The sequence below is a fragment of the Lethenteron reissneri genome, chromosome 38 (assembly GCF_015708825.2).
Source record: "Lethenteron reissneri isolate LAM-NWPU_2019-01 chromosome 38, ASM1570882v1, whole genome shotgun sequence".
NCBI lineage: Eukaryota > Metazoa > Chordata > Hyperoartia > Petromyzontiformes > Petromyzontidae > Lethenteron > Lethenteron reissneri.
Window position 1 is genome coordinate 4,815,863 of NC_083816.1, and position 27,243 is coordinate 4,843,105.

The window sequence follows — 27,243 nt, forward strand, 5'->3', positions numbered from 1 at the left end:
ATTACAACCGCCGTATTAACCAGGGCGGCCGCTGGGTTAAAGGTAGCAACGAGGACCACGAGAAAGCAGCAGCAGCAGCAGCTCCAGTGATCAGCAGGCAACAGCAGGAAGCAACAGGCAACAGTCGGGAGTAGCTGGCGACAGTGGGGGGGAGGGGGGGGCAGCAGGCAACAGTATGGAGTAGTTGGCAACAGTAGGAAGCAGGAAGCAACAAGCGGAAACAAATCTACGGTCTAATTCGGAGCGGAGAAATTGCGTGGGGGGTGGTGGCCTGCGCCTCTCCGCTCCACACAGCCACTGCTGCCGCTCCGTCGCGACTGCTGCTCCTGTTGCTGCTGCTGCTTCGACTGCTGCTGCCCCACGATGCTGGTGGTCTAGGCGCCGCTGGACTGCGTGGAGGAAGAAGCTGCTGGTGGACGTGGTGGTGGAGATGGTTGATGGTCGAGGGAAGCTCCAGTGATGGTCGTGATGAAGCGCTGCTCCATCTCCTTGCACGCGCACATGGACGCGCTCAAGGTCATCGAGGATGACCAGGTGGGTGTCTCATTGTTCTTCATCGTCATTCACGAGACGCGGTTTATCCACTGCTGGATGTACCCTCCCCCCCCGGGCTGCCACTGCCTCTTCACGGTGCCTGCGATTCCACAATCCATCGCTTTAACCTCGTACGATATACGTTCTCTGTGCGGTGACCTACCACGAAAAAATACGTCCACAGCTATATGTACATGCTGCACACACACACAAAACTAAGATCCGCTTGTTTAGTCTTAGACTGTTGTTGGGACACGTGCTGTTAGCGAGCATCTACATCAAGGCGGGCTTGGTGCGGGCAACACCACGTCCCGGACGACTTTGTCTTCTCCAGTGCTGACGTTTTGTACAGACCGCAACTCGGTACCCAAGTCGAGGGCCGGTTTCGGAATATTCGTCGAATATTCGTCAGCGATTTTCGGCGGCAGTGGTGAGCCGGAATCTTCCCTCGGGCTTGTCCGGTTCGTGGCGCAGTGCAGCGCTAACCACTGCGCCACCGCTCCTCGCTCGCACACAAAGGTGCCCCCGTATGCATAAAGCCTGAACGAACTTTTGGGGCAAGTGCTGTGAAGGCCGGTACGGCACGCGGCGCGGCTGGGTTGGCCAACACCACGCCCGGCCGCAGGAACTCATTTGAGGCTGAGTCGACCTAGCGGAGGCCCAGAACCGGTTCAAATAATCGTTCCTGGTGCTGTCCGTGAGCGAGAATCGAACTCGGGCGGACGTGTTCGTAACGCAGCGCGCTAACCACTGCGCCACCGCTCACTCACACACACATAGACACATCTAATATTGAACGAAGCTCGTCTCTCTTAAAAGGAAAAATAAAATATAACAGGCGACGTTTCGGGCAATGACCCTTCATCATAGGACATACAGAGGGCCTAGAGAAGTAGGGTTTAGTTGAGATACCTCTCTATGTGTCGTGAAAAAGGCCCATTGCCCAAATCGTCGCCTAGTATGTCCCTTGTTACTTTGAAGGCAGTGACGAATGAGTTCAGCGGTATTGTGTTTTTTTGTGTTATTTATTAACTGTGCTTCTGCACCACTGCCAACGCAGCAGCAGCAGCAGCAGTAGCCGCGTCGCCAAACCCATGCGTTTCACGTAACAGAAAGTGGTCCCGCACTACGGCACGAACTGAAACGCGTTCCACTCCGGTGGACACGTTGCCACGTTGCTTTTGTTTTCATTATCTCGCGATCCTGCGCTCTAATAATCAACCTCGGCACTGTATACACACGAGCTGACATCATCATCAGCATCATCAGCTTCGCCATCACCGTGGGGCCCCCACCTTGGCTGCCACTCCGTTATTTGTCTCGACCATCGGCCGTCGTCCCTGCCCATCTCAAGTGGTGGCTCTTCGCACATTTTCAAAGGCGGTGGCGCTTTCGCCGAGAAGACATCATGAGCGCGATGGGCCTCCACACAATTGAAACCATCTTTGCCAGCACGATGATGATGATGGGGAGGGGGGAGGGGTTTCTACATGTGTGTATTGTCGGGGGGTGGCGCACGCCAGATGCCGCACTAAAGGCCACCAAAGGGGTTCGCGGGACTTGCAAATGAAGAACACTGACCTGAAGCCTCCACTCGATTTTCTAAACAGTTTGAACGATATTCTTGGTTCTTTCGGTGAAGTCACGTAGAAGGGAAATAATAAATTATTAAAAAGACGTGGCTTTACCGAAAGAACCAAGAATGTGAATCCGTGCAGTCACGAAAGCTTTAAATCGAAGTTTGAACGATGCCACGGGTCTTCTCGGCATACTCATCGGGGTTTTTTTTGTTCTGCGTTCTTTTCTGTCTCTCCCCTGAATTGCCCGCGTCTCTGAAACCGCACGTCACGCAGAAAGTAGTCACATCGCACTGATTGGAAACTTTCCTATCCATTACAGAACGTCCTCTCGCTCTCTCTCTCTCTCGCGTAGGAAGAGGGGGGGGAGGGAGACGGGGACCTCGGTTTCTGTTCCGGGAAATTGAGCCAGAGTCGGTAGCGGCCGAGCGTTTAGGTTCGATTCCCAGCAAGGTTGACCAATCGTTTCCTGGTAGCGATATTAATTTATATATTAGTAATACATAAATAAATAACAACGGCTGACTAAGTTCAATACTCAAACTCGTAACGCGCTGCTGTGGAGCAGAGACAAAAGACGCGTTGCAGAGGTTCACATCACGGTTCAAACTCGAGCGGCCGCCCTGGTTAACGCCCTGCGGGTGTGTTTGCCGTGAAAACGCTGCAACGTGCGGTCCGCTTCACGGTGGATGTCAAAGATCCGGCGACGTCATTCGCACGAGTGTGCCATTGTGTGCGGGAGTCATTGTTAACATTTCCTAAAATGTGGGATCTCCAACTCGGGGACGTGGTTCGTATGCTCTCTCCCCTGTTCTACGCGGGTTTCCCCCGGGGATTCCCGTTCTGTCCCCGAGCTAAAACAACGGTGTCAAGTTACATTGGCCAAAACATCCAAACGCTGACAAATTACTCGCAGATTACTCAAATTTGAGATCGCGCGCAGCGGCAGATACATCGATTCCCCAACCCCCCAACTGCGCAAATTTGGCAGGACCCTCCTGCAAGGGACTCACGAGACTCAGTGAAGCGTTCCTGGGTGAACGAGCATGATGATTATAAGAATGTAACATCATCATGGGTGATAGTCAAAATATGAACAGACCACGCTGTTATGTGTCCTCCGCATATTTATTAAAACATTCGCATAGTCCATGAGCAAGTTTGTTTTCTAGACCAATCGTCACCAGCAGACTGACTGCCGATGAGACCCGGAAGGTGGAAACCAGTCCAGAGTTGACTTGTTTAAACACACGCTGCTCGATAATTTTGCTCTTGAGAGGCAATAGACGGATACAATTATATCATATACTTATTTACAGAGTAAGATATATACTCTTCTTGGTTCTTTCGGTAAAGTCACGTAGAAGGGAAGTAATAAAATAATAAAAATAAAACATAATAAAATATGTTTTATTTTTAAAAATAAAACATAATAAAATATGTTTTATTTTTATTATTTTATTACTTCCCTTCTACGTGACTTTACCGAAAGAACCAAGAAGATGAATCCCTGCAGTCACGAAATCTTTAAATCGAAAGATATATACTATATCATACTCTATAAATAGAGATAATATAGCAGGCAACGTTTCGGGAAATTAGCCTTCTTCATAACACAAACAGTTTTATGTATATATACTGGTAGGAACCTCTGGTTACACCAGCCCACAGGGGATTATTGTGCCCGTCCGTCGTGCAGGGAGGGGCTGGGTGGGGAGGGTGGGGAGGGTGGGGAGGGGCTGGGTGGGGAGGGGAGGAGAGGGAGGGGCTGAGTGGGGAGGATGGGGAGGGGCTGGGTGGGGAGGGTGGGGCTGGGTGGGGAGGGTGGGGAGTGGCTGGGTGGGGAGGGTGGGGCTGGGTAGGAGGTGGGAGCGGTGGGGCTGGATGGGGAGGTGCTGGTCACCCCATAGTGCCCTTATAAAACTCAACGTTTAACCTACTCACGTCGGCTTGTGCCCACCCTCACAGTCGGGCATATTTGCGGAATACACCACGCCGCTGTTGACCCTGGCCATTGACCGAGCAACCCAACGTTCCAACCAGCTCCCTCCGCAGGAATGTGTTGTATATGGCCCCGCGGTGTTTGTTGACGAGTGTGTTGACAGTTGTTGTCGTGTTTGATCGTGTTGTGTGCACACCGCTGCCAACGCAGCAGTAGCAGCACCAAACAGCACCGATTAATTTATTTACGATAAGCATGTGCTTACTGGACGGTTTCAAAGGTCAAATTAATATACGGAAACTGAACGGAACATATAACCGAGTCCTACAAATGTACATATATTGATTTGAAAAGTTGCGGGTGTGAGTGTTATCCGCTCACGTATTTCTCTTCGTTGTTTGACCATACTTCACCACTCTGGCTGCTAGTGTTCGGGCTGGTGCAGTGGGGAGTATACCCAATGGACGGTTCAGGATACCACGGCCCAACATTTACGCTTAAGTTTGTTTCATACCGACCCCGGCGACTCGGGGGTTACGTCTTACAATCCTGAGCGTCTTGTAATCTGGAGAACGCGGTCACATGCGCGGTGGTAATACGCTAATGTTACACCACGAAGACTGCATGTGTGAGCAATCGGTGGCGTTCCCCTGTGGATAAACAAAGTGGCACTCGCCCCCCCCCGTCTCCCCTCCCCCTCCACACCAAAATATTTGATTTGGGCGTGCCACGGTCCAAGTGACCGTAAATCTGAAGTTTTTCATGGCCTACGGTGAAAATAATGGGGGGTGGAGTCGAGATGTGATGATGGCTAAATAATGGGGGCGCAGTTGTTTGTGAATGTGGTTGAATACTAATAATTGATGGGAGGAGAGTTGTTGATTATAGTTAAGTAATGGAGGAGGCGTTGTATTGGCAACTACTGTGAAATAACAGGGGCGGTTGTTGAGCTGGTGATTAGCTGTGCTGGTGATTGCGGTTATGTAATAGCTGTGAGGCTGTGATGGTGAGTGTGGTGACACGTTGGCTGTGAGGCTGTGTTGGTGAGTGTGGTGACACAATGGTTGTGAGGCTGTGTTGGTGAGTGTGGTGACACGAGGGTTGTGAGGCTGTGTTGGTGAGTGTGGTGACACGTGGTTGTGAGGCTGTGTTGGTGAGTGTAGTGACACGATGGTTGTGAGGCTGTGTTGGTGAGTGTGGTGACACAATGGTTGTGAGGCTGTGTTGGTGAGTGTGGTGACACGAGGGTTGTGAGGCTGTGATGGTGAGTGTGGTGACACGAGGGTTGTGAGGCTGTGATGGTGAGTGTGGTGACACGTGGGTTGTGAGGCTGTGATGGTGAGTGTGGTGACACGAGGGTTGTGAGGCTGTGTTGGTGAGTGTGGTGACACGTGTGTTGTGAGACTGTGATGGTGAGTGTGGCTGTATTGGTTGTGAGGCTGTGATGGTGAGTGTGGTGACACGTGGATTGTGAGGCTGTGTTGGTGAGTGTGGTGACACGTGCGTTGTGAGGCTGTGATGGTGAGTGTGGTGACACGAGGGTTGTGAGGCTGTGATGGTGAGTGTGGTGACACGTGTGTTGTGAGACTGTGTTGGTGAGTGTGGTGACACGTGGGTTGTGAGGCTGTGTTGGTGAGTGTGGTGACACGTGGGTTGTGAGGCTGTGATGGTGAGTGTGGTGACACGTTGGTTGTGAGGCTGTGATGGTGAGTGTGGTGACACGTGAGTTGTGAGGCTGTGTTGGTGAGTGTGGTGACACGTGGGTTGTGAGGCTGTGATGGTGAGTGTGGTGACACGTGTGTTGTGAGGCTGTGATGGTGAGTGTGGTGACACGTGGGTTGTGAGGCTGTGATGGTGAGTGTGGTGACACGATGGTTGTGAGGCTGTGATGGTGAGTGTGGTGACACGTGGGTTGTGAGGCTGTGATGGTGAGTGTGGTGACACGTGGGTTGTGAGGCTGTGATGGTGAGTGTGGTGACACGATGGTTGTGAGGCTGTGATGGTGAGTGTGGTGACACGTGGGTTGTGAGGCTGTGATGGTGAGTGTGGTGACACGATGGTTGTGAGGCTGTGATGGTGAGTGTGGTGACACGTGAGTTGTGTGGCTGTGTTGGTGAGTGTGGTGACACGTGGGTTGTGAGGCTGTGATGGTAAGTGTGGTGACACGTGGGTTGTGAGGCTGTGATGGTGAGTGTGGTGACACGTGGGTTGTGAGGCTGTGATGGTAAGTGTGGTGACACGTGGGCTGTGAGGCTGTGTTGGTGAGTGTGGTGACACGTGGGTTGTGAGGCTGTGATGGTGAGTGTGGTGACACGATGGTTGTGAGGCTGTGATGGTGAGTGTGGTGACACGTGGGTTGTGAGGCTGTGATGGTGAGTGTGGTGACACGCGGGTTGTGAGGCTGTGATGGTGAGTGTGGTGACACGTGGGCTGTGAGGCTGTGATGGTGAGTGTGGTGACACGTGGGTTGTGAGGCTGTGATGGTGAGTGTGGTGACACGTGGGTTGTGAGGCTGTGATGGTGAGTGTGGTGACACGATGGTTGTGTTGGTGAGTGTGGTGACACGATGGGTTGTGAGGCTGTGATGGTGAGTGTGGGGACACGTGGGTTGTGAGGCTGTGATGGTGAGTGTGGGGACACGTGGGTTGTGAGGCTGTGATGGTGAGTGTGGGGACACGTGGGCTGTGAGGCTGTGATGGTGAGTGTGGTGACACGTGGGCTGTGAGGCTGTGTTGGTGAGTGTGGGGCTCGTTGGTTGTGTTGGTGAGTGTGGGGCTCGTTGGCTCTGGGGCTGTTGGTGGAGTTATCACTTCGCTGAGACGGGCAGAGGAAACGAGGGCAGCTCATGATTTCACTTCGAGAAAGCAGAACAGGAAGGGCAGGGAGGAGACGCACAATCGTACTGTTTACAAATGCAAAGGTGCCCCAGGTAGCCTGCGCATGGACTGCTGGGGCAAGTGCACTTAGGCAGCATCTTGTGAAGATCAGGACAATTCCCGAGGGGATGGTGTGGCGGTCATAACGAACGCGATTTGAAATCGAGGCGACCTCGTGGAGACTCGGTATCGGGTGAAGATATCACCCGCTACTTGTGTTGGCCGTGGCCTGAAATTTAACTTCGACCGCAGAAGTTCGTAGCACAGTGCGATAACCACTGCGCCACCACTCCCTCACACACACACATATATACACGCGCACACGTCTCTCCATATAAAGATCTCCCGCATAGACTTTAAACTGCGGTTGGGGCAAGTGCTGTTCGCGAGCACCTGTGTAGGCCGGCACGGCACACGAGGTCGTGGGTGGCCAGCACCGCGCGCGGCCGCCTTTGTCTCCCCAATGACGATGTTTACACACGACCCCGGGTACTCATTTAAGGCTGAGTCGACCTATGCGAGGCCCAGAACAGGTTTAGACAATCGTTATCGATGTTTCGTCGTGAGCGAGAACTCGTACCCACCCAATACACACCGCAGCAGGTACTAATTTAAGGCTGAGACTGCCTAGGGGAGGACCTATGACCGATTGAAAAACATTCGCTGCCACGGTTATTGCTCGCGAGCACGCAATCGAGGTCGGGTGGCCGGGTTCGTAAAAGCGCAATGCGCTAACCACTGCGCCACCGCTCCCCACATGCGCTAACCACTGCGCCACCGCTCCCCACACGCACACACGCACGGTGGACATATAATCATCATGTGTCTCCTACTGGAGGGGGTGAACACGAGGAAGGGGAAGTTGCCCGTCACACAAACGTGTGAATGTTGTACGGTACTCGCACACTTGACGCGGCAAGCCACGGACAGGGAAGGAGTCACACTTCCAGGAATTGAAGTTTCCCTTCGACTGGTATTCTGGGTAAACGTGTGGCCATGCTCAATCCACTGCTGGGTGCCGGCCTCAATCGGGCCGTTTGTGGCTCGTGGGAGTCAATTTTGGCAAGGCTTCAGCACACTCTTAGGGTCACTCTAGTTTTGCAGATGTTTCGTATCAAGTTCGGGTTTCTAAATCGCGTTGGCGTCCTTCATGCCGATCGCATCTCTCACAATCGCAGAGGAACCACAGGCGAGAGTTAAGGTAGGAGCAGAAGCAGCAGCCAGGTGCTACCAACAATTGCCCAAGTTCTGCAGTCCTCTCTATATATTAAGGTGTTGTGAGGCCAATTAATGAGTAGCGAATAGATGCGGGAGGAAACCGGAGGACCCGGAGAAAACCCACGTGTGCCAGCGAAGGGGCAACAGGCGATCCACTATATAGAAGGAACAGATGGAGATTAGCCCGCACTTTGCTCTACCACCTTCTGATGGTGAGCTACGGGAACATGGCACCTCCTCGCCACGGGAAGAGAGTTGGAAAAGATGGAGATTTAGTCCGCAATTTACCGTACCAACTCCTCCTGCCAGAGCCGGGGGATATGGCACCTTCTCGACGTCCAAAGGGGAAGGCAGTTGGAACGGATGGAGATTAGTCCACGCGTTGCTGGTGAGCCAGGGTTCTGCTTCCGAAAGCCCAACGGGATGTGAGTTTTCGCAACATGTGTGGTATACGGCGGGAGACCAACACCAAACTTCGCTCTGTGCAGGGGCATCGACGGGCAGTGGAGCTGCCCTTTGCTGCCCACAACGTAGCCCCCGCGGCAGCCTAGGCATGTAGGGAGAGGATCACCCGTCCACACACTAGGCAGGCTCAACGCCTGCTTAGCTTTGTGGGTGGACTGTGTATATATATCCATACAAGGGTGGTAACCCTTCCACACATTAACTAGGCTCAACGCCTGCTTAGCTTTGTGGGTGGACTGTTTATATATATCCATACCAGGGTGGTCACCCGTCCACACATTAGCTAGGCTCAACGCCTGCTTAGCTTTGTGGGTGGTTTCGGCTATATATTCATGCAAGGGTGGTCACCCATCCACACACGAGCACAGGCTCAACGCCTGCTTAGCTTTGTGATGTATTTTGGCCGTATTTTCGGCATTGTGTTGCATTGTAATTGTCTGGCGTTCATTCGCCCAATGATCGGAAACAGAAGGTTTTGGTTTGGATTATGATTATAATCGCAGTTTGTTTTACGTGTTTTTGGTGTTTCTACATATTTAGGCCTCATTTTTATATTTGTTTAATACCACAGTGGTCCGATCATTAAACTTCAATTTAAAAATTTCCGACGCTGCAGTGCGTGTTCATGAGCTCAGTTTTATCCGCAACTTCATCAGAATATTTGACCAACAAAAACTAAATTCAACACATCCGTCAATAACGCCACGATGCATGGCGTCAAACGAATGAAACATATAAAAGGCGACGTTTACAGGCAATGCCCCTTTTTCATAATAGCTCAGATGCCAGTAGAGAGACAGAGTGGATGGAAAGGAGTGGAAACTCCGCTTGGTGACACCACGGGGGCCAGATGATGAGAATTACAGTATATATTTGTATTCCCAATGGCCAGTTTTCTGAATCTTTATTTAGACTGGAGGAATCCGATGAGCTATGAAGCTCTTCTTCACAGGTGTCCAGTAGGTTTAAAAACTAAATGGCATGTTAAGTTACGTTAGTAGTGGTTATTGCAGTAACAGACAATCCCCTGCAAAAAATAACAATAACTACTGTACTAAAGGAACTCATTTATATTAAAAGTAAAAATATAAAATGTTGCTGGCACATTGCATTGTGGGAAGAGTTGTTCACCATGAGAGCTACAAGGCAACAATCCGCCTAGCACTTCGTTCCTGGGCCCAATCACCAACATTTCAATACAAACAGTGTAATTGCCATTGGAATGGTCCTGTATTTTACTATAAAACTGTATTAATTCGTGTTATATCAACTCTTATGATCCACTCTATATCTCTGGCTTCTTTGAATTATTTGCTACGATGAAGGGTAATTTCCCGAAGCGTCACATGTTATATGCTTTTCCTTTAAGGCCACGCATTCAGTTATCGTGACATGTTGAGTTTTTTTTTCAATTTGTGCACCACTGCCAACGCAGCATAAATATATGTGCAGTGTGTTTTTTTCATCAGATTGCTAAACTGTATTTAATTATTTTAATTGTTCCACATTTTTATTATATATTTAGTACAAAGATCACCCGTATAGCCTTAACAGGCTGTTAGGACACAGCACACGATGGGGTGGGTGGTCAACACCACGTCCGGCCGCCTTTGTCTCCCCAGTGGCGTTGTGTTTACACACCACACCAGGTACTCATTTGAGGTTGAGTCGACCTAGGGGATGCCCAGGACCGGTTCACATAATAATAGTTACTCGTTTGAAGCTTTCGTGACTACAGGAATCCATACGCTTTGGCTTTTTCGGTAAAGTCACGTGGGTATAAAATAAAATACATCACGACGTTTCGGGCGCAACACAAGCGTCAGGTTCCCACCTGAGGACGAACGCTTGTGTTGCGCCCGAAATGTCGTGATGTATTTTATTATATACCCACGTGACTTTACCGAAAGAACCAAAGAGTAATCATTGCTGGTGTTGGCCGTGCGCTCGAATTGTCCCCCAGACGAATGTTGTTGCTGGGCGTGGTGCTGGCCACACGAACCTCATGGCGGGACCCCGGGGTCCCGAATAAACGGAAGTCAAAATGGTAATCAATTAATTCATTTTTGGCGATTCCGTCCCACCGCGCACATCAACGCCGCGACCCGCCTGGCGCTGATCATTCTGTTGCCACTTCGTGTCCAAGCGCAGCAGCAGCGAGGACGAATGCGCACAAGAGCTGAACAAGCGACTGCACTCCATGCTCGGGTATGGGCAGGATCATAAGTCTTACCCAAAGCTGCTCAAACTGCCTACACGACTTAAATCCTTTATGTGTCACCACGGGATGCATAATACAGTGAAACTGCTCTCTTATCTTCATTATTACGTGTCACCTACCAATGTCTGCAGCCAGGATCAATGGATGACAATCCAATTACCTGCAGATATTTAACAGATGACATGCGTTGCACCGTTAATTTCTCCTGTTTGATAATACTTCTCTTGTCCGTATGCATCTGTGCAGATAGGTTGTTTTTGCGGTTAAGCCAGTCCCCACATACCGCTCGTATCAATGCGGATAAGAGGAACGGCGACCCACTGCTCTGTAGAGTAACATTGGTGTAAACGCTTGTTACAATATGAACAGCGCATTGAAAACGCGTACTATTTTCTGTACTGTTTACAAAGTGTGTTCACAAATCCACACTGAGAAACACGATGATCGACAGAGGGGTGTAAATATTTTTTTCGAAAGTGTATTTAAATAGAGGTACTGAAGGTAAGTAGTTTTCAGTTTTAAAGGCATAGTTTAACAAGACAACACATGCCACCATCCTTCAAACCCATTGGTGAAAAAGAGCAAAGTTTTTGTTGACATTATAATATAAGATTAGTGCCGTTGCGGGCATTCGTAGGTGCTTGCTAACAGCACTTTCCCCAACAGTCTGTTAATGTCTATATGGTTGATCTTTTTCTTTACCCCACACATGCACGTGCTTTCACGTACACAACAATAACGCCCGCTATTCGCCACTAAGTGGCGGTGACATCACCACGGCCCCTTTGCCAGGCCAGGTGCACTTTGAGGCCACGTCAAGTGTGGAAGGCTCGCTGACAGGTCACGGGACAGACCCAGGTGCCATGGGTTGACTGACGTGACTGGCAGACGCACCAGTTGTGCCCCCCTACTGTGCCAACTCGCTACATTTGAACTGCCTGGCGCTTCGCTCATTTTTGCGAGCATCGCTCCTCTGCCCTCCGTTGTTGTTGGAGGGCGACTGCCTCCACCTGCCCACTCGCGTTCTTCACTGAACCTCCTGCATAGAGGCCGATCCGATCTTAGCACCACTGGTGCCGATCTTCGGCAAGTCCACCCAGCGCCCCCATCCTCCTGGACCAGGACCACATCAGCTCCATCTCTTCTCCAGCCCGTGCCGTGCCCGTTTAGCCCTCTCTATCCGATCAAACATAAGCCGCGTGGGCATACGGTGGCTGGGCATGCGGGCTACATGACCCAGCCAGCGCAGCCTGCCGTGCACACGCCTGCACACACGCGCGTACGGTGTTCGCGATGCCCAATCACACGCGGGCTGACCGCTCGCCCACCACGTGTGCTGGCCGTGATAAGAAATCGCCCCGTGTATGCGGCGTCACCTACGCGTTTTCATGGCCGGATCTGAGTTTTTTTTTTTAAAACGAAGGACGTGGTGCTGCTGGCGATGGTGGTGATGGTGGGGGCGGCATGGGATGGATATAACACAGTCCTTCGGTACTGCAATGAGTTTGCCTGGCGGTGGCAGCTACGTTAACACATCACTGGGGAGGCAGTGAGAGTTGGTAGATTACACACATGACAAGAGTTTTATATTTATATATTTTTAAAAACTAACTTTTTCATGATGACCAGTTTGTTGTTGTCATACAAATGCAGGAGTCACACTGTGAGTAGCCATGGAGTAACAGAAACAACCCTTCAATAATCACGAACGATAACGAAAGTCTGCGTGGTGAACCACTTTTGGGGGCCGTCCATAAATGACGTCACGCGATTTTGGACGATTTTTGACCCCCCCCCCCACCTCGTCACACATCGTCACAAATGTCTGATCACTTCCCTGGGTGCGTGACGTCATTTATGGACGGCCCCTTGCACCGTACGTAGCCAACCGTGCTAAATCGACGGTGCCCATCGAAACCAATAAATAAGCTAGTTTTTTATGATAAGTTAAATAAAAAAGTGTTGCTGGCATATTGCATTGTGGCAATAATTAGTTAAATCCACGGATCAATGCATCCCGGGGCCCAACCAAAGTGGTGGTGGCTGTGGCACTGTGCAGCACAACGCATCTCTAAAACCCAAATAATATTAGGTTTTTTCGGTAAAGTCACGTAGGTAAAAAATAAAAATTAATAAAAGTAAAATAAAAATAAGCTAAAAATCACGACGTTTCCTAAGAATATGAATCCTTGCAGTCACGAAAGCTTCAAATCTAGAACCCAAATAATTTCACAAGGAAACAATCCACCCCACATTGAGAACTCTCCCCCCCTGCCCCACTCACCACTCACTCCCTCTTAATGGGGGGAGGGGGGGGGGCAGGGGGGGGGGGGCGCTCGACTGCGCGTAGCCTGGGGGGCGCCTGGCGAGTCTCATGGGCGCGACTCGCAGGGGTCATGGGCAGGGGGTCGGAGCTTGCCACGGGGACTCTGTGAGGGGTTGTAAGGTGTGGAGCAAGGGTCGGTGGTGTTACGGTTAGGGGTCGCGGTTTGGGTCAGGTATTTAAGTCGAGAATTACGGTTAGGGTCAAGGTTAGGGTTGAATTAGGGTTAAGGTCACGGTTTGGATTTGGGGTTAGGGTTGGGAGTCAGGGTTAGAGGTTAGGGGTCAGGAATAAGGGCTATGGGTTATGGGTTCGGGATGAGGGTTATGAGCTTGGGGCTGTGCTTATAGTTGGGGGTAGGCACGTGGCTAGGTTCAGGGTGAGAGTGTAGCTCTGGATTTAGGATTAGGTTTAGAATCAGCAGTACAGTCATCGTTAGGGTCAGGAGCCAGGGAGCTGTGCTTGGGGTCAGGGGTCAGGGGTCAGGGGTCGGCAACCCGCGGCTCCGGAGCCGCGCGAGGTTCTTTAGGACTGCTTCGTGACGTCACTCACACTGCATAGCAGTTCTTGAAACATAGAATTGTTTTTTTTTTACAGAATTCTAACAAAAATGCCCCTTCTTATTTTGTTTGTCGATCCCTGGTCATGGTTAAGGGTAAAGGTTATAGTTAGTGTGACGGGTTGGGGATAATGGGTCATGGGCAGGGCGTATGATTGGAGAGCGCGTACCTGAGGCAGAGGTCGCAATCGGGTACCCGATACCCGTACCCTACCCGATACCCGTACCCGTACCCGGCCGGGTAAAGGGTACAGGTACCCGTTTGCGACCCTGGTGCGGCCGGGTACGGGTAAGGAATCAAAACCCGTTTGCGACCTCTGACCTGAGGTCACGAGCTGCCATTTGGGAGGCGTTTCTGGCGAAGCACTGCCCCACCCCTCACTGCCCTTTGCCTCCCCCCACTGCCCCTCACTGCCCCTGGTTGCCCCTCGCTGCCCCTCACTGTCCCCGGTTGGCCCCGTCTCTGCAGGAGCCGTCGTGCAGCTCGGGGCGAGCTCCATCTCGGGGGAGCTCTTCCCCCTTCTCGGGGTTCAAGTCCCCAGCCAAGCGACTCGGCAACCCGGCACAGGTGAGCTGGGGGGTGGAGGGGGCCACCTAGGAGAGGCGGAGACCCCACAGCGACAGCCCCGAGTCTCCCACACCACCCCCCTTATATACCGTGTGTGGCCACGCCCCTGACCCGTGGCCACGCCCCTATTTTCGAACCTTCTCGATGGCCCGAGACCACTCGCACTGCAGGCTGACTCCCCTGTCATTACCTCCCGTAACCACCAGTCTACTCGCACTGCAGGCTGACTCCCCTGTCATTACCTCCCGTAGCCACCAGTCCACTCGCACTGCAGGCTGACTCCCCTGTCATTACCTCCCGTGGCCACCAGACCACTCGCACTGCAGGCTGACTCCCCTGTCATTACCTCCCGTGGCCATCAGTCTACTCGCACTGCAGGCTGACTCCCTTGTCATTACCTCCCGTGGCCACTAGTCCATTCGCACTACAGGCTGACTCCCCTATCATTACCTCCCGTAGCCACCAGCCCACTCGCACTGCAGGCTGACTCCCTTGTCATTACCTCCCGTGGCCACCAGACCATTTGCACTGCACGCTGACTCCCCTGTCATTACCTCCCGTGGCCACTAGTCCATTCGCACTACAGGCTGACTCCCCTGTCATTTCCACCCGTGGCCACTAGTCCATTCGCACTGCAGGCTGACTCCCCTGTCATTACCTCCCGTAGCCACCAGCCCACTCGCACTGCAGGTTGACTCCACTGTCATTAAACACGTGTCCCGAAATGTTACCGCTTTGCCCCTTCCCCCTCTCCGCCCGCAGCGCTCCGCCAGCTTTAGAGGGCTGCAGCGCCCCTCGCCCCCCGCTCTCCGCCCCTCGCCCCCCACCCCCCCGCGCCGCCCGTGCCGCACCGCGTCGCGCCTGTGGAGCGAGACGTTCGCCTCGGAGTCCAAGAGAGAGCTCAGCACGCGGGACGTCCGCAGGCAGGAGGTAAGACGCCAGCGTCGTCGTCGTCATCAGCAGCGGCAGCAGCATCATTAGCGGTGTCATCATCAGCAGCAGCATCATTAGCAGTGTCATCATCAGCAGTAGCATCATTAGCAATGTCAACATCAGCAGCATCATTAGCAGTGTCATCATCCGCATCATCAGCATTATCATCATCATCATCAGCATTATCATCAGCAGCATCATTAGCAGTGTCATCATCAGAAGCAGCAGCATCATCAGCATTATCATCAGCATCATCAGCATTATCGTCATCATCATCAGTAGCATCATTAGCATTATGATCATCATCAGCAGCAGCATCATCAGCATTATCATCATCACCATCATCAGCAGCAGCAGCATCATTAGCATTATCATCATCATCAACAGCAGCAGCATCATTAGCATTATGATCATCATCAGCAGCAGCGTCATCAGCAGTGGCCAGAATGGTCCCTGGGGTCCGGGGCCCGGGGGTGACGGCCCTGGGCCCTGTGCTTTGGGGGGTCCTGCGCTTTACTACGTCTGACATGTCAGACAGCATCACCAAACGATGCGGCTGCTGTGCAATTGTGTAATTTGTGGTGTCATTTCCGAATTGCTTTGAATATTTTTTTAAACATCTGCTGTCTGTACAATAATCAACATCACCATCAAACGTAACAGCAGCAGCATCATCATCAATACATATCTATTCATAATCATCAGCAGCAAGTGTCGGTGAGCATTGCCAGCAGCAATGCTTCAATCATCAGCAATTGTATCATCAGCATCGGCAGTATCATACGTAATAAGAGCATCATCATCAGCAGCAGCAACATTATGAGGTTCATAATCGTCATCAGCCATACAAATTGCGATGATCATCATCAGCTGCTGCAGCAACACTATGATGATGATCATCATCTAATGTTGGACCCGTCTCCTCCTCCCCCTCTCCCAAGGCGATCTTCGAGTTGTTCCAAGGAGAACAGGACCTCGTCGAAGACCTGAAGCTCACCAAGATGGTACGAGTCGCCATGGCACAGCACGAGCACGTCACCTCGTCACAGTCCCCCCCACCCCCACACTCTCACCCCAGTATTTAGTAACAAAAACAATTGCAGCATTGCCCCCTCCTGGCGGACTTGCACGCACGCTGCGTTCAACTTGTGCCGCACAGGGAGAGCTGCCACTGGGGGGGGGGGGGTCATGCATTCATCCATCGCGCGTAGCCAGCGAAACACCGTTGCGCCAAACGCGTGACCTCTTGCGACCTCTTGCGACATCCTTCGCATGAAATTGCACTTGCTGCCGTACACCGGTGGCGTCTCGAGCGATTTCGTTTGACCCGCGGATCACGGGGGTCACCGAGGACATCGATGACATTACGAGCGCAAGATGAATGCGAGCTGTAGTTGTCGTCGCTAGCCGGTACGCGTGCTAACTCGCCGTGACCCCGGTGACCCCTGTTCCACCTGTGACACCCTCCCCCCCCCCGCTCCCAGGTTTACCAGGACCCCATGCGGAAGCTGAACATTATGAGCGAGGAAGAGTCGCAGAAGATTTTCGGCAGCTTGCAGTCGCTGGTGCCTCTCCATCAGGGTGAGAGATCATCATCATCATCATTGTCAGGAATCATCGTCACCAGCAGCAGAAGTATCCTCATCACATCTTTATCATCTACATCTGGGGATGCGCTCCTCATTTTCAGGTGAAACAAAATAAATGATCAAAATCTGGGTTTAGATAAAAAAAATTCGGATAAAAAAAAATTGTTTCGGATTTTGCCGCAATGATAGACAATCTGCCGAGGCTACTGCTGCCTGCGGTGGCAGTGGTGCACACATAACGACAAAAAGTCGACACAGTTGTCAATAACACCGTGGCCTTCATAGGCAACATAATCAACAGGCAACTTTTTGTACTATGCCGGAGGGCCATTATGAGTCACCTCAGATGTGTACACGCTCGTGTGCGCGCGTGTGTGAGTGCATGTGTACCTGGTGCGGTGTGTAAACATCGCCGCTAGGGAGACAAAGGCGGTCGGGCGTGGTGCTGGCCACCCACCCCCTCGTGTACCGTTCCGGCCTTCATAGGTGCTCGCTAACAACACTTGCCCCTACAGTCTGTTAAGGCTATACGGGGGATCTTTTATCTTTGTGTGCGTGTATGCGTATGTACGTGTGCGCGCGTCTTTGTTTTAGTTGTGCGCGTGCATGCTCGCCAACACCACTTGCCCCAACAGTCTGCTAAGGCTATACAGGGGAATCTTTGTCTGTTGTGTGTTTATCGCCGAGCACAGAGCTCGTGGAGCGGCTGCAGGAGGCGAGGGGTCCCGACGGATCCGTGGAGCGAATGGGACAGATCCTGCTCAACTGGGTGAGCATCAGCACCCACACGCCTGTAACCCAGCACTGTCGTATGGGATAGAGTGTTTCCCCCTCGCATGCGTGCGTCCGGGCGCTCCGGTTTCCTCCCACGTGTAAGCACTCATCAATTGGCCGATACCACCTTCATATATAAGGGATCGCAGAGCTCGGGACAATCGTCGGTGCCAACTCACCGCGTGGCTGCTGCTGCTGCCTTCCCGCTCGCCTGCGGCCCGTCCTCGTGCCGGGCTAGGTTCCCCGGCTGCGCCCCGCCTACCGCTGCTACTGCTCGAGCCAGGCGGAGGCGCGCGCTCTGCTCGAGTGGCGGCGCCGCGACGAGGAGAGGGTGAGCGACTTCCTGCGGCGCTGCCGCGAGTCGCCCTTCTCGCGCCGCCTCGACCTCAGCAGCTTCCTGGACGAGCCGCGGTCGCGCCTCGTCAAGTACCCGCTGCTGCTGCGCGAGGTCCTGCGCCACACGGGGCCCGCGCACCCCGACACGACGGCCCTGCAGCGAGCGGTGAGCGGACGGCATCGTCGCCGTCATCATCATCATCATGATCGCCGCTGCCGCCGCCGCCGTCATCATCATCATCGCCGCCGCCGCCGCCGTCATCGTCATCAACAACCCGTAATCACTCCTCCACAGCAAGGGGTCATTACAATTACCGTCATCATCATCATCATCGCCGCCGCCATCGTCGCCGTCATCATCATCATCGCCGCCGTCATCGTCATCATCAACAACAACCCGTAATCACTCCTCCACAGCAAGGGGTCGTTACCATTACCGTCGTCATCATCATCGTCATCGGCAGCGAAATCACTCTTGCCACCACCGGCACCACCACCGTCATCAATAACACTATGGACATCTTCATCATCATTATCCCAGCTGACCTCACCATGCTAACGATCGTGTAGAATCATGACCCAACAATTCACCCACTCACTCACACACATATATACATGTGTAGTGACATAGAATGGGTCACTAGGGCGCGTAGCGCTGGTTGCTGGCAGAGAGGGGGATCTGAAGGTGTAGCAGCCCGGTCTGCCAGCAGGGCACGTGATAGGCCGGAGAAAGGGGATGTTGGGCAAAGGTGACAGAGGGTTTCAGTTTCAGTTTGTGGTTCAGTTTCATTCATTAGATGTAATCCTGTGAGCCATGCGGCTCTTGACTCGGGTGCAACCGCAACAAAACAAAAACATGAACAAGAAACATCTCAAAGTGACTACACGCAACAGAAAAATCCTGGAAAAAACAGCAAAGTCTTCCAGAAAAAACACCTCATTTCAACGCTGTGTGCAAACATCCCAGTGGGATGCAAGTCAAACACGTGGGGTGAAGCCCAGAACCTTCTGGTAGGTTCCAGAAGGGGGCGTGGCTGAGGGCGGAGCCAGGCCACGCTGGGGGGGATAAAAGGTAGGCCCCGACTCTGGGTCGGGGCTGTCGTCTGGAATGGAACCCGTCATGCGACGTCTTCGGCGTTGTAGGCCAGGCAGTGTGCCGGCTGTCCTGACCAAGTGTGTAGTTATCCCCCGTGCCTGTGATGGCTGGAATAAATGTGAATGCCTCCTACTACTCGTGTCTCCCAAGTGAGTCACTACACATGTATCACCATCTGGAGCTGCAGCAGCAGAAGCATCTCTATTATATCCCGACCACAGCCTCCTCCACCATGATCATCATCAGCACTGCCAACATCATCATCATCACCGCCAACATCATCATCACTAACATCATCATCACCGCCAACATCATCATCACCACCATCATCATCACCACCACCATCACCACTGGCCTGGCACTCACTCTCCAGAGTGCAGAGGAATCACCGTGATCTTGGCCATGTGGAATCATCACCACCAACATCATCATCACCACCAACATCATCATCACCACCAACATCATCATCATCACCAACATCATCATCACCGCCAACATCATCATCACCACCAACATCATCATCACCACCAACATCATCATCACCGCCAACATCATCATCACCAACATCATCATCATCACCACCAACATCATCACCACCACCAACATCACCACATCATCACCACCACATCATCACCACCAACATCATCACCACCAACATCATCACCACCACATCATCACACCACCACCATCATCACCACCAACATCATCACCACCAACATCATCACCACCAACATCATCATCACCACCAACATCATCACCACCAACATCATCATCACCACCATCATCATCACCACCAACATCATCACCACCACCAACATCATCACCACCACCACCACCAACATCATCATCACCACCACCACCACCAGCATCATCACCGCCGGCGCGTGGCGGTCACATGCTCTGTCCGCAGCTGGAGGAGTCGCAGGCGCTGCTGGAGGAGATGGACGCGCTGGCCGGCGAGGCGGAGTGCCGCTTCTTCCTGGAGCGCCTGGAGCTCGGCGACGGGGAGCCGCGCGAGCCGCGGGAGCCGCGCGAGCCGGGGGCTGCGGGGGCACTCGGCGCCACGCGCAGCTTGCGCTGCCAGGGCGAGCTGCGCAACCTGCGGGGCACCGTGAGCACTCGCGCCTGTCGCCAGCAGCATCGGCATCATTAGCAGCGGCAGCAGCATCATCATCAGCAGCATCATCATCAGCAGCAGCAGCGTCATCAGCGGCAGCAGCATCATCATCAGCAACAGCAGCATCGTCGTTTTCACCATCAGCAGCATCATCATCAGCAGCAGCATCATCATCATCAGCAGCTTCATCAGCAGCAACAGCAGCATCGTCGTTATCATCAGCAGCAGCATCAACATCATCATCATCAGCAGCATCGTCGTTATCATCAGCAGCATCATCATCAGCAGCAGCATCATCATCAGCATCATCAGCAGCAGCAGCATCATCATCATCAGCAGCAGCATCAGCAGCAGCAGCAGCATCATCATCAGCAGCAGTATCAGCAGCAGCGTTTGTCGTCGATCGGCCGTCACTGTTCTTGTCCTGTTGCTGGCCTTGTTACTGTCGTCGTCCACAGCACTAATCATGAACATTGTCCATGAATTTATCATCACCCAGTGACATCATAATCATTAGACCTTCTTTGCCAGTACCAACATATAATAATAGGGGTTTTCCCCTTTTTTTCTGGCAACAAAACTGAAACCTTTTTACAAGGAATCATGTGTGCATTAACCACAAAACTTGCGGTCGTGGATGTCATATTTATTGTTGTTGTGGCCGACAGCGTCATTGTTGGTGTCATCTTCGTATTGACTACTCACTCGCCCACTTACTCACCCATGCATTCACCCATCCACTCACTCCCTCATCCACTCACCCACCCACTCAATCACCCACTCACTTACTCACCCACTCACTCACTTACCCACTCACTCAATCATCCACCCACTCACTCACTCACTCACCCACTCACCCACCCACCCACCCACTCACCCACTCACTCACTTACCCACTCACTCACTTACCCACTCACTCACTTACCCACCCACTCACTCACCCACTCATTCACTTACCCACTCACTCACCCACCCACTGACAGCCTTATCCACCCACCCACTCACTTACCCACTCACTCACTCACCCATTCACTCACTTACCCAGTCACTCACCCACTCACTCACCCACTCACTCACCCACCCACTCACTGACTTACCCACCCACTCACCCACTCAAACTACCACCCCACCCATACACTCACCACTCCCCACTCCCTCACCATACACTCACTCCCCTCCCCCCATACACCAATTTACTTTTAGATCTCAATTTAAAACTCATTTCTGTAGAACTGCTTACGGTGCGGAAAGAAAGTCAATATACATAGACCTGTCCTTGTGCCGGATTAAGCTAGTGCGGGGCCTGTAGCATATGTTATCAAGGAGCCCTAAAATAAATAAAACACACGTATTTTTTTACTTGCACAATAAAGTAATTTTATATTTCATTTGCTATACAGCCAGATAATACGACAAATCGCTCACCTTAAACACCCAGTCGTTCATAAAAGTTGAAGGCATACTCTTTGGTTCTTTCGGTAAAGTCACGTAGGTAGAAATACAATTTAACAAATCACGACGTTTCGATCGCATCACAAGCAAACTTCATCAGGTGGGAAGTTCGCTTGTGTTGCGATCGAAACGTCGTGATTTGTTTATTTTATTTTATTTCTACCTACGTGACTTTACCGAAAGAACCAAAGAGTACGGACTCCTGCAGTCACGAAAGCTTCAAATCAAGTTGAAGGCAGTATAGTACTATAGTAATAGAGCAAGTGCAAAATCACTGAACTGGAAGTGATAGCTTGAAAGCATTTTAGCGCGGGGCCCTTGAAAGTGCGGGACCCGCAGCTACTACATATGCAGCTACTTCTGCTACCAGGAACACATTCCTGCGGAGGGAGCTGGTAGGAACGTCGGGTTGCTCGGTCAATGTCCAGGGTCAACGGCGGCGTGGTGTATTCCGCAAATATGCCCGACTGTGAGAGCGGGCACAAGCCTTACAGCACACGTGTGTACAATGCCCTGTGCAGAAATGTGTACAGTGCTCAACTAAAGGTTTTATTTTGACCGGGCAGGGCCCACTGAGCTCTATACGATTGGGAAGTGACCTTGCCCCGAATGATGGCTCAACGAATTGGCGGCTTAAATGTAGAGATTGAGTGCCGTGGCCGCCTTCCCCACCCAGCCCCTCCCTCCCCACCCAGCCCCTCCCTCCCCACCCAGCCCCAACCCACCCTCCACACCCAGCCCCTCCCCACCCTCCCCTCTCCACCCAGCTCTCCCCACCCTCCCATATTTGGAATGCACGACGGACACAATAATCCCCTGTGGGCTGGTGTAACCAGAGGTTCCTACAAGTATAATCCGGCACTGACTTATCCACCCCCCCCCCCCTCCGTGCCACCCACCCACCCCACAGAAGGTGCACGTCTTCGTGTTTGGCACTGCGCTCGTGGTGTCACGCCCGGGCTCCCGCGCTGCGGGGGGCCGCGGCCCCCGCTACCGCGTCACGGGGAGGCCCATCCCCGCGTGCGACCTCGAGCTCTACGACCTCCGCGACGGCGAGGTCAAGGCGGGGGGCTCATTCCGGGGGGCCTTCGGGGCCAGCGAGACCGGTGAGGGGCGAGGGGGGGGTGAGGGTGTGGTGGGGAGGGTGTGGTGGTGAGGGTGTGGTGGTGAGGGTGTGGTGGCGAGGGTGGTGGCGTGGGTGTGGTGGTGAGAGTGTGATGGTGAGGGTGTGGTGGTGAGGGTGTGGTGGTGAGGGTGTGGTGGTGAGCGTGTGATAGTGAGAGTGTGGTGGTGATAATAATAGTGGCGGGTGGTTGACCCGGTCCTGGGCCTCCTCGCCTCGTGTCCACTCGGCCTTACATTATTATCCGGGGAGACAAAGGTGGACGGGTGTTGAGATGGCCACATCACCCACTCGTGCACTGTGTCAGCTTTCATAGGTGCTCGCTAACAACACTTTCACCAAGGCTCATACGGGGGACATTTCTATGTCTTTGTTTTTTTATCTTTATTTTGTGTGCGTAAACAACCGCACTTAGTCCACTCAATGCAACCCACTCCTAACACCCAACCTCTCTCTCTCACCTAAGCCGCATTCGTCTAACCCTCTCACTTAACCTCTCCGCTCTCTCACCCAACCCCCTCTCACCCAACCCTCTCCCACTTACCCCCCGTCCCCACTCCTACCACCCCTCACGTGACAGCCAAGAACTTCTTCAAGGTGGGATTCCGGAACCCGGCCCACGGCCCGTCCCACACGCTGCAGACCTCCGACTCCTTCAGCAAGCAGCAGTGGCTCGGCCACATTCGGGCGTCCATCGCTGAGCACCAAAAGGATCTTCAGCAACATCAACAATATCATCATCAGCAGCAGCAGCAGCAACAGCAGCAGCAGCAGGGACTGAAGGTCGAGGGGCCACCAGTGATGATGAGGAAACGAGGAGAAGTCCTCTCCAGGCTGCGCCCCGTGTCAGCCATGCTTGCGTGCCCGAGGACCTCCGTCCAGGTCTGTCCCGCGGCGGGACCCGGCGCCGGAGCTGGGAAGATCGGAGCCGGGAGGACCGGCGGTGGGAAGGGCGGCGGGGTTGGCAGAGCGTCCGGTGACGGGAGGGGTGAGCGGGCGGACCCCGGAGTTGTCGATGTCGACGCCGCAGGAGATGGGGACGGCAAGTGGAGGACGTCTCACGGCATCACGGTGAAGGTGACACCGGCGGGGATGTGATGGGGGGCCCTCCTCCCCGGACGACGAGGTTCACCTCGTGAGGCCGCCTCGAGGTCACTCCGCAAGGCCGCGTCGTTGTTATCACTCTTGTCGTCGCCGTTGGATGGTTCGTTGGATCGAGTCAGCAGTGGCCGGTTGTCAAGTTGGTTAAGAATAGAGTCAGGACTCTCACTAGTGGCTGATAGGCTGTTTGGTTATGGGTAATTCTATCACTGGTCGCTGATTGGCTGTTAGTTATGGGTAATTCTAGCTCTGGCGGCTGATGGCTGTTTGCTTCGGGGTGATTCTCGCTCGAGTGGCTGATTGGTTATGGGTAATTGTAGCACTAGTGGCTGATTGGTTATGGTTCGTGGCAGAGCTTGACTCTGATTGGCTGTTAGCCTCTCATCCGTTTGCCCGCCTCTCTGCGCTTTACCGCATCCCGCGTCCGGTGCTCACGATCGCCGGGGAAAACCGCGAGACCCCCGCGTGGGGCAAACAGGGATACGGGTCTCCCCCATACCCCGTGAGTTGTAAGGGTCGGTTTTATTGGGAAATTCATCGCTGCCACGAAGGAGTCTATTCTGTTCGCTCGAAGTGATTGTCAAACGTCCACGTCTGCACTCGCTCCGTGTTTATGATAATATTGCTCGCTCTGCAGAAACGTAGAAACATTATCAGTGCGAATGCTGGTTTAAAATATTAGCACGGTTGGCTATGTACGGTTCGAAAGAAGTTCAACGTGCACAACAATATACTTTCGTGCGTGTTGTCGGTCAGTGTAGTGGTAAGAAAAACTCAACTTTAAATGTTTTCACTGGATATTGTTTGTTGCACTATCAATTTGGCATGGGCCTACGGTTCACTCGGCAAGAATATCTCGAGTTATGATGATGTCAAATTGTAACGTGGTGCCGCCGCAGTCTTCACTCGCTCTCGAAGAGAGAGAGGACGACTCGGAGACGCGAGGAGGAACCACAGTCGAGCGGGAAGGCAGCAGGAGCCAGGCAACGAGGAGCCGGCGACACCAACACTTGCCAAAGCTCTCCGGTCCTCTGTATATCAAGGTGTTATCGGCCGACATATGAGTGTTTTAAAATGTGCGGAAACCGAGGCACCCTGAGAAAACCTGCACGTGCGACAGGGAAACACTCTACCCCAATCATATGGAACAGGTGGAGTCCACATTTTGCTGTGCCGCTTCTGGCAAAGCAAGGGCACGAAAACGTCAATCGACGCCCACGGGAAGAGAGTTTTGCAACGTTTGTGTGATCCGCCAACCCTCGCCACCGACTCCACATCGCTGGATTACACCGCCTGGCTAAGTAACGATGATTATAATAACATCAATAATGCTGCGTACGCATTCGTTATCAAGGGAAGCCTTCACCGAGTCTCGATACTTCTTCAGGGAGGTTTTGGCCAACGAGAGTTTATGCCTTCGCGTGCGAAGGAGGAAAACGAAGAACCCGGAAAAAAAACGGGGGCATGCGCACGAGAGGCGGTTCCACTCAACGCTCCGCGCTGACGGAATCAAGAATCCGTCACTCTACCGTCATCTCCTGGCCACATTGCACCCACCCCATCGCTCGCTTGAGCTTACAGCGCTGAGAATAATTGTACGTGCAACGTAAATGATACACTGTTACTTTCAGGTTAAGGCCTATGCACACGAGGGTCATGTAACGTAGGATATGAATCTAATTCCGGCAGTGGATAAAAAATTGCCATGTGTGGTGTATACAACAAAATAATAATGTGTTAAGACCCAGGACCTCAAAGATGTGCCCTGGCAGCCTTCCACCATCTAGCCATAGATATATTCAAACAGAGATCCAGACTCACACAGAACCCTATATAACGTATTTTCCCGCATATAGCCCGCATACGCATATACTGTAACCCGCAGACGCATATACCCCGCAAAAATAGCGTTTTGTGTAAAAAAAAATCAGATAGCCCGCATCTTCATATACCCCGCAGGGTCTTGTTTTGTTTATAAAAAGTGGTATACCCCGCGGGTTATATGCGGGAAAATACGGTATTCATACAGAGACCCAGAGACTCATAGATTCACACAGAGGCCCATAGACTCACACGGAGACCCATTGATTCACGGAGACCCATTGATTCACACAGACCCATAGACTCACACAGCCACCTATTGTCTCACACAGAGATCCATTATATCCCAGTGACAGACTCACAAAGTGACCCAAAGACTCGCACAGAGACATACACACGAACTTCTATAGAGACCCATAGACTCGCATCGAGACCAATAGCCTCACATAGAGACCCCGAGATCCTCCCTGACGCTCTGCCACCATCTGCTCTTCGGTCTTCTCTTCCCCCTGGTCTCCATGGTCATGGAGACTGCTCCGATGCCCGTCTCGGTAACCGGACCATGACAGATAACAGCACTTTGCCAGTGAAAGACTAATTGTCTCCTGGCAAAAAGCACAATGATAATATTGTTGATAATGATTCGTCGTGATTATCGTTTCGGTCACATTGAATGATTGGGGTCCAAATGGGTGAGGCTCTTAGAGTCGTTAGCCTGGGTGCCTTGCCTGGGAATGCATCATGGTCAGCAGGGTGCAAAGGGCCGGTTGGGGACGTGCCGAGCCTGTGGTACCTGCTGAGAGAAACGGGGCCCCGTGCCTTCACCCTGAACGGCTAAACTAAACTAAAACAATGTTTATCTTATCAGGTAAAGCCCACTGAGCTATGTAGCCCTTTATCAGAAGCGACCTGGCCACAAATGATAGCTCCACGAAGTGGCTTGTCGCGTGGAAATGTACAGCAGCCAAATACTCTTTCTAAATATGGAGGGAAAACCCAGAGAAACCTTGAGAAAACGCGTCAGGGATCGGGATTGAACCCACGACCTCCTGCATACCAGGCGAGGTCGTTAACATCTCGCCACTGTGACGCCGTTGCCGTGATCGCTCCACTGCTGGATGAAGGCCTCCCTTCCCCCGAGCTGTCGTCATCCCTCGCGATCCAGGGATGCAACTGATCTGTCCGGCGCCTACGCAGAAATTAATTTCATGGCTCTCATCTCGCTCGGTGGCTGTGGCCCACGGACGCGTCGCGGTCCCTTTGCCGAGGCCTTAAATTGACCTCCAAACGTTCTGGTCGATTTACGATTATATGTTCGATATTTAATGTAAAAAAAAAATCTCACATTTGGCTCACGTGTACATAATGTGGTAATAATTTGCGCTGTCTAATAAAGCCAAAGGTTTTGTGTAGATAAAGCGATTTTGAGTTTTTTTTTTACTTTAGTAGGTTCGAGTTTATGCTGAACCAGGTGGCAGTGGGATCGAGGCCTTAAACATCACGCCAGATTGGGCACACGGACCTCAGTTCAGTGTTCACGTGGCGCGAGTGGGGAGCGGTGGCGCAGCGGTTAGCGCTACACTGCGCTACGAACCCGGCTACCCGAGTTCGATTCCCG

General features: G+C 52.5%; 1 protein-coding gene across 2 annotated transcripts; it reads left to right on the plus strand.

Annotated features, from left to right (window-relative positions):
• The first annotated feature begins 259 nt into the window (after nucleotides 1-259).
• On the plus strand, nucleotides 260-27,003 carry LOC133351694 (rho guanine nucleotide exchange factor 3-like). Of its 2 annotated transcripts, XM_061567104.1 has the most exons (11): nucleotides 260-534; nucleotides 14,185-14,283; nucleotides 15,046-15,213; nucleotides 16,158-16,220; nucleotides 16,701-16,797; nucleotides 17,498-17,574; nucleotides 17,818-18,081; nucleotides 19,922-20,122; nucleotides 22,491-22,686; nucleotides 23,284-23,780; nucleotides 24,704-27,003. In XM_061567104.1, exons 1-11 carry the CDS (start codon nucleotides 460-462, stop codon nucleotides 24,866-24,868), a joined length of 1,902 nt encoding a protein of 633 aa, XP_061423088.1. In that variant the 5' UTR covers nucleotides 260-459; the 3' UTR covers nucleotides 24,869-27,003. The 2 variants fall into 2 exon arrangements, with proteins under 2 accessions (XP_061423088.1, XP_061423089.1); XM_061567105.1 differs by having other exon boundaries at nucleotides 23,284-24,842.
• Nucleotides 27,004-27,243: the final 240 nt, after the last annotated feature.

Bases quoted from the DNA above. Each gene is read 5' to 3' on its own strand.
- LOC133351694 (XM_061567104.1), top strand. From the start codon at position 460: ATGGTCGTGATGAAGCGCTGCTCCATCTCCTTGCACGCGCACATGGAC. The intron at 14,284-15,045 runs GTGAGCTGGGGG...CTCCGCCCGCAG, and splicing joins GACTCGGCAACCCGGCACAG to CGCTCCGCCAGCTTTAGAGG. The intron at 18,082-19,921 runs GTGAGCGGACGG...CTCTGTCCGCAG, and splicing joins CGACGGCCCTGCAGCGAGCG to CTGGAGGAGTCGCAGGCGCT.